This window comes from Nomascus leucogenys, chromosome 2, assembly GCF_006542625.1.
Source record: "Nomascus leucogenys isolate Asia chromosome 2, Asia_NLE_v1, whole genome shotgun sequence".
NCBI lineage: Eukaryota > Metazoa > Chordata > Mammalia > Primates > Hylobatidae > Nomascus > Nomascus leucogenys.
This window is the reverse complement of record NC_044382.1, coordinates 21,667,590-21,675,504: the sequence shown is the minus strand read 5'-3', so window position 1 is coordinate 21,675,504 and position 7,915 is coordinate 21,667,590. Positions and strand designations below refer to the sequence as shown.

The window sequence follows — 7,915 nt, the reverse complement described above, 5'->3', positions numbered from 1 at the left end:
GCAGTGGTGGGCTGAAGGGCTCCTCAAGTGCCGCCAAAGTGGGAGCCCAGGCAGAGGAGGTGCCCAGAGCAAGCGAGGGCTGTGAGGACTGCCAGCACGCTGTCACCTCTCAACAAGAAGGATGGTCTCCAGGGCTACTAACTCAAAACTTCATCCAGACACTTTCTGTCCTCCTCATGGTTTATATATTCAACTTATCCTTCAATCAACATACCCCATATCCTTTCTTTTTTTAATTAAATTGTAATAGAGAGAAGGTCTCACTATATTGCCCCCATTGGTCTCAAACTCCTGAGCTCAAGTGATCCTCTCACATCAGCCTCCCAAAGCGCTAGGATTATAAGTGTGGGCCACTCCACCTGGCCCATACCTCATATCCTTTATATAAATTCATCTTTTTGCTTAAATTAGTTCAAGTAGGGTTTTTGTCAGCAGTAACAGAGCACAGATTAATGCAACATTCTGTAACCACTGTGCAAGAGAATCATCTTCTGATTTCTTAAAACCAATGCTAGTACCCCAGTACAAAAAATGAAATCAGAATCTCCGCAGTGTGGGGCCTGGGCATCAGTCATTTCAAAAGCTGCTTAAAAAGGTGATCCTTCCAGATATTTCACTTCAATGAATAAATCTTTCAAGAATATTCATTATAAGCAGGTGTGCAGAGATATATTTTAACACAAGATTAAAAAGACCTTATATAGCCTTTTAAACTTGTGACAACCATCAGGCCAATAGAGCTTTTTTTTCATTCCACTCTAATAGCAAGAGTTCATATCAGAACCCTTTAGGAATTTATGTCGGGTCCTACTCACAGACCTGCAAGATCAGATCCTCCCCAATGGCATTTTTTTTTTTTTCTAATTTGTTGTAGAGACACAATCTCGCTATGTTGCCTAGGCTAGTTTCAAACTCCTGACCTAAAACCATCCTCCCACCTCAGCCTCCCTAAGTGCTGGGATTACAGGCATGAGCCACTGTGCTTGGCCCCCCGGTGGCATTTTAATCCCTCAACGCCCCTCCCCACAACACACACACACACACACATGTTCATATATAAGTGTTGTAGCTCTTATGTGATTCTGTTTTTTACACACAAAGATTTTCAAAGTAGCCAAAAACTGGTTTTGCACCTCAGCCCAACACCTTCCTCAAGGTTCTCAGAGTCAAAGAAAGAGAATTTTCTCTGGAGAGTTGTTCAAGTGCTAAGCAATTTCCACCTTTCTCCTTCACAAGGGATGCTCCCCACTTCAGTTTAAGCTTGAGAGCCTGAACTATGTCCTCTGAAGTCTCTGAGGCCCAAAGGTCTATACCAGTATATATAGGCCCAAAGGTCTGTACCAGAAAAAAACAAAAATTGAGACTAGCCAACTAACTGCCTATCTGATAGTGTCTACCTAGGGATAACTTACAGTCCCTGGATCTGTGAAAGCACAGCATGCACATTTCATAGAGAACTGACCTGTAGTCATATATATACATACATACATACATATATATTTTAGACAGTTTCGCTGTCGCCCAGGCTGGAGTGCAGTGGCACGATCTCGGCTCGCTGCAACCTCCACCCCCCCGGTTCAAGCAATTCTCGTGCCTCAGCCTCCCGAGTAGCTGGGATTACAGGTGCCTGCCACTATGCTCGGCTAATTTTTGTATTTTTAGTAGAGACGGGGTTTTGCCATTTTGGCCAGGCTGGTATCAAACCCCTGACCTCAAGCAATCCACCCACCTCAGCCTCCCAAAGTGCTGGGATTACAGGCATGAGCCACTGCGCCCAGCCCCCTATAATCATTTTAATGTGAATTTTGCTAGCTCTAGGACCAATGAAAGTTCAATGGAGCAAATCCCTATGCTAGAAACCAGGGGCTAAGGAAGAAATAAAAAAGTAGACATCTGGGGAAAGGCATTGCCTCTTAATGGTTCTTTTTTGTTTTTGAGATGGAGTTTCGCTCTTGTTGCCCAGGCTGGAGTGCAATGGCGCTACCTCAGCTCACCACAACCTCTGCCTCCCACCTTCAAGTGATTCTACTGCCTCAGCCTCCCGAGTAGCTGGGATTACAGGCATGCGCCACCAAGCCCAGCTAATTTTGTATCTTAGTAGAGACGGGATTTCCCCATGTTGGTCAGGCTGGTCTCGAACTCCTGACCTCAGGTGATCCGTCTGCCTCGGCCTCCCGAAGTGCTGGGATTACAGGAGTGAGCTACTGCACCCAGCCTCAATGGTTCTTAATCTTGAGCATGTATCATAATCACATAGACTTCTTAAAATACAGCTTGCTGGGACCTACACCCAGAAGTTTCTGGTTCAAAAGGCCTGGGATGGAGCCAGAGAACCTTCATTTATTTTTTATTTTTCTGAACCTATGGATTATACTAAAACTTTTATTTCTAGTGAGTCCCCAAGTGATACCAATGCTGCTGGTCCAGGACCACACACTTTAAGAACCACCGGCCTACATTAGGAAAATGGCAGGCACAGATCCTCAGACAGAAGGTCAACTCTCCACTAACACCTTGGTGGAAGAGCAGATGGACAGTCGGGGGAAGAAGAGAAGAAAGTGCTCACATAAAGTCTAATTAGCTAGGGGCAGAGTGGAGTTATTGAAAGGAAGACTTAGTCCTCACGGTCATTCAAAGAACCAGACTGACAATCTCTGCCATCTACGGTGGCTTCCAAACTTATCCGAGATATGACCATCCAAACAGCAGCTGGGAGAAGAGAACGGAGGATCATGCAAGAAATGTTTATGGGGCAAGCCTGGATTCCTATGCCCACATTTCACCACCTAGAACTTAGTCAAATGTTCTCACAGAGATGCTGGGAGTAGGGAAATGTCCCTGGCTGGGTTGCCACATCTTGACGACATATCTTCAAAGAGCAAGAATCTTTGGTAGACACCTAGCAGTCTCTGCCACCAAACCCCTTTCCCATTGTGGACTTAAGCAAGTCTGAGCTTAGCTTTAAAGAAAATGTGTAGCTAATGACACAGACATCTTAATTACTAAAATTAATGTCTGTAACTTAAAGTGACCAAAGGACTTATTACCTGAGTGACTGGAAAAAAAAAACAATTTATGGGACTTCCCTGCAAGAGTCCATTCAGGATAGGGAGAAAAGACTGAGACAGTGGGTTTACAGGAGCAGTCATGAGGAAAAAATAAAGTTTCTGTTTTATAACTCTACTGGGCTCCTCTCTATCATGTTATGCAACTTTTTGGAGCTTAAGCAAAATTTTTAATGGAATAAGTCTAAAGATTTCAGTTTTACATTTATAGAGCTTGATACCCATTTATCTATCATTCTTAAAGCAAATGATATATCCCCTTTTCAAAGACGAAAACTTTGCTATTATTGAGGTTATCATCAAAGTTTTACTGCAACTCCAAAACATAGGAATGTCCCATACAACAGCAGGTAACACTTTGCTTTTTAAAGTGATTATTCTTAGTGCAGGGTACTCATTTGTCTATGCTTGTTATACAGCAAAATTACTGCCTATGACATCTCATAATTGAAAAAGTTGGAGTCAAGATTAAAGCTGTTTACATTTTTAGTGAAACCTCTCTTAAGACTGTCCAAAAGAAAATGAACTAATATAGGATGCCATTATCAAAAGGAAAAAAGGAAAGAGAAACATCTTTCATGGTCTTTCATTCATCTCATCAATTAGGACACACAAGGCAGCATCTTTCTCTATAATCTGATCTCTCCTATGACCTGAATTTTCTCTTTGATGTTCATTCTGTCCAGTACAATTGTTGCTATCATCAGCATCCATTGGTTCAGTTTTTACTCTCATTCCTGCTTCTGAATGAGGCAAATCATCAGGCAAAGAAGCCAAGCAATTCTGAATCATTTCAATTACTCGTTCCAGGTGTTTTTGAAACCTCTCAGCTGTTTCAAGCCGTTGACGTTTCTGGACCTCCATCATGACTCTCAAGGTCTCTCTTGCTTGGTGGGGTCGGTATTCATTTATAAGATGATGCACGTGTACAAAAAGCAGCTTAAGATCTTCTAGTTTCTCTTCTCGTTTTATACTCCCAGGGCTCCTTATTAAAATATCTAAAAGGTCCAAGAAATTAATAAGGATAGACATATTAAGTTTTCTCAGTTCTTTCTTGTGATCAAACTGCATAGGATGAAGCCGTTCGATTCCCTGACTTTCCAAAGGGCGGATGATAAGATCATCACATTGGAACTGATTGCCAAACATCATGTAACTGTCTTTTATTGGAGGGGGAGGCTTGGGAGCTAAGCCTTCTTGAATATTTTCATCCGTATATTCCTTAATATATTGCATTGGAGGTGGTGGAAGTGCACTCACTTGCTGTGGTTCACCCATTGTGGACTAACAATAACCTATGGACACAGACCAAAGATTTATTAGAGCCATAAAACAAACCTGTTACATTTCATAACTACAGGTGGAATATTTTCTTCCTTTTCTTCCAGTAGTATGGGGCCCAAGATAAGATGATCTCCTTGGTTTCTAAAACTAACATTTATGATAGGGAAAGTTTGCCATCTTTTCTAAGTAGACATTATATTCTCAACCATTCACATATTTTCCATTCTCTAATAATTTCATCAGCATTAAAAAATTTGTAGCATCTTCTCATCTCTAAAGAAAATCTTCTGGACTCCATGCCCCTCACCAGTTATGCCCCATTTCTCTACTCCATAACAAAACTACACAGGTTGTCTCCCAATCTCATATCACAATCACTTTTGCTTTATGTTACAGATTTATTTCCAGTAGCAAACACTTACTTGTATCCTCATAAACACTCTGACAAAATTAACATTGCTAAATCCTAAACACATGATATTATCCAAAGTTCCTGAATGAAACGATGATTCAGTTCCATACCCTTTTTGTCACAGTATACTATGCAATTTTATATGGACATATTAACTTTTGTTTGTTTGTTTTTTGAGATGGAGTCTTGCTCTGATGTCCAGGCTGGAGCGCAGTGGTGCGATCTCAGCTCACTGCAACCTCCGCCTCCTGGGCTCAAGCAGTTCTGCCTCAGCCTCCCAAGTAGATGGGATTACAGGTGTGCGCCACCATGTCTGGCTAATTTTTGTATTTTTAGTAGAGACGGGATTTTGCCATGTTGGCAGCACTCTTAACTCCCCACCTCAGGTGATCTGCCCGCCTTGGCCTCCCAAAGTGGTGGGATTACAGGCATGAGCCACCACGCCTGGGCTGTATGGACACATTAACTTCTCTACAACTATCACAGAAATGTCAAACCCCCGGTTGAAACCCAGTATCTTCTATGGCCATAATAACCTCTACTTACTCTACCTTAAGCCTAGGTATACCATCCAATGAGAAGATTATTAAGTGCTCCTTTAGATTGGTGTTATCAGAGTTTCAAGATACAACACCCTCTAACATCAGGTGGGGCAACTATTCTACTAGAAGCAATATTATACTTAGAATTCATGAGGTACTGAGGGCAGCTGTGGCGCGGCCCTGAGTTTCCACTATGCCACAGTGGTGCATAGGATGATGCAGCCTCGACCTCCTAGGCTCAAGCAATCCTCCCACCTCAACCTCCCAAGCAGCTGGGACTACAGGCATATGTCACCACGCCCTGCTAATTTTTGTATATTTTGTAGAGACAGAGTTTTGCCATGTTACTCAGGCTTGTTTCGAACTCCTGAGCTCAAGCAGTCCTCCTGCCTTGGCCTCCCAAAGTGCTGGGATTACAGGTGTGAACCATCACGCCCAGCCAACATTTTAAAACTTTTAACATAAATTCAGATTACAGAAAAAGTGCATGAATATACAAAGAACACTTCATATTCTTCACTCGGATTCTCCAAATGTTAACATTTTCCTTCATTTGCTTTATTGGTTTCTCATTCCTTTACCCCTGAATACTTCAGTGTGTTTTCTCATGACAAGAATGTTTTCTTCTACCCACAGCACAATTACCAAAATCAAGGAATTAACAGTGACCTGGTACTTCAAAATGCATTTTTTTTTTTTTTTTTCCTGAGACAGTGTCTCGTCTGTCACCCAGGTTGGAGTGCAGTGGCACGATCTCGGCTCACTACAAGTTCGGACTCCCGGGTTCACGCCATTCTCCTGCCTCAGCCTCCTGAGTAGCTGGGACTACAGGCGCCCGCCACAACGCCCAGCTAATGTTTTCTATTTTTAGTAGAGACCAGATTTCACCGTGTTAGCCAGGATGGTCTCAATCTCCTGACCTCGTGATCCGCCTGCCTCGGCCTCCCAAAGTGCTGTGATTACAGGCGTGAGCCACCACACGGTACCACGAATTAAGTTCTATCATCAATTTCATTTTAGAGGTGAAGATCCCAAGACTCAATGAGGGGAAGTGTTGCCCCAGAACAAAAGGTTAATAAATGGTACAATAGGAATTCTTATCCCAGGTCCCTTTAGCTCCAAAGGGCAAGCTCTCTTATATTCCTAAGCCGTGAAGCATCTAACTGTGCAATAAGAACTTGCATATCACAAAAATTATATTTCTTTCTCTACTGTCTCTCTAGACGGAACTTTTCAAAGGCGATGGAGGTCTTATTTTAATAAAACCAGAGCCAAGCATCATAGCTGGTTCTTAGACTCAAGATCCAACATCTAGTGTTTGTTCTACTGCGGGAGAAGGAGCTTCACCAGAAGACGATAAGATATTCCAGGGTCCCAGCCCCAGAGATTTGATTCATTCTGTCTATGGGCCCTGGAATGTCGCTTTAAAAACCTCTCCAGATGGACCTGACGATTAGGCTTGGGATCTACCGCCCTCGCCTACCCTCATATCTCAGCTGTTTCACAACTGCTCCCAGAAGAAGGAAGGGTAGGGAGGGCTATTCTCATGTTACAAAGAGCCAGAGAGGGCAAATGACTCGCCAAAGGCCACACAGCTTAGAAAAACAGCGGCGCGGGGACTAGACGCCAGGTCTTCCAACCTCCACTCCGACTCGGCGTCCCAACACGGAGGAAGCCCCGAGACGGCCGCGCTTAGAGCCCCCTCCTCCTAGCTGTCCACTCCGAGGCCTCCGCGCTCGCGAAAGACAAGAGAGCGCCTTCGGAGGCCGAACTCAGCCATGCCTCCCCAGTTCCCAGCCCAGCACAGAGGAAGCTGCAGGGTCCGGAAGAAAAAAACGCACACAGGCGGCAGACCCAAGCCGTTGCCGCCCACTCACCTCAGCTCTGGCTTTACACTGGTAGCCGCCTTCCCCTCTGCAGCCGAAACTAACTTCCGGTCTCCTCCCGGAAGGAGCCACCGATTCTGTCCTTGATTGGCTGTAGGAGCTGTCCTTTAACGAAATTCTAGATCCGCCTCAGACCGATCCCTCGCTGTTGCGCTTGCTTATATTTGACTCCTCCCATACCCCGCGTTACTGACTTTTAAAAATCGTAGCTGCGGGTTCTGTTCCTTCATGTCTTTTTAAATTAAGGCATAAAATTAAACAAGACACCTTATTGCTTTATTTTTTATAGACCCCTTATTGACCAGAAACAATCTTATGTTTTAATGTGTAACATGCTCTTGTAAGACTTCCAGGAATTTTGAAATTTATGACACGAAAATAACCTCCAAAAGAAACGCTTGCTCTTGCGCCTGCATATATTCCACCCCTTCCCCGTTACCACTCTTTTACTGACTTAGTCGCTGCTGGTAGTTCCATCCTTTTGTCGTTTCTTTTTTAATTTAACGCATACAATTAAGACGTCTTACATACAAATTCGAAAATATAAACATGCAGGGTTTTTTTGTTGTTTTTTTCCTTGAGACGGAGTCTCTCTCTTTCGCCCAGGCTGGAGTGCAGTGGCGCGATTTCGGCTCGCTGCCACCTCAGTCTCTGGGATTCAAGCGATTCTCGTGCCTCAGCCTCCCGAGTAGCTTGGGGTTACAGCTATTTTTTTTTTTTCTTTTT

General features: G+C 43.6%; 1 protein-coding gene across 1 annotated transcript; it reads right to left on the bottom strand.

Moving 5' to 3' along the window:
• Window positions 1–3,352: 3,352 nt before the first annotated feature.
• Window positions 3,353–7,421, bottom strand: MED7 (mediator complex subunit 7). The gene is made up of 2 exons (XM_030825936.1): window positions 7,181–7,421; window positions 3,353–4,360 (listed from the first exon to the last, which is right to left on the bottom strand). Exon 2 carries the CDS (start codon window positions 4,341–4,343, stop codon window positions 3,642–3,644), a length of 702 nt encoding a protein of 233 aa, XP_030681796.1. The 5' UTR covers window positions 4,344–4,360; window positions 7,181–7,421; the 3' UTR covers window positions 3,353–3,641.
• Between the last annotated feature and the right edge of the window lie 494 nt (window positions 7,422–7,915).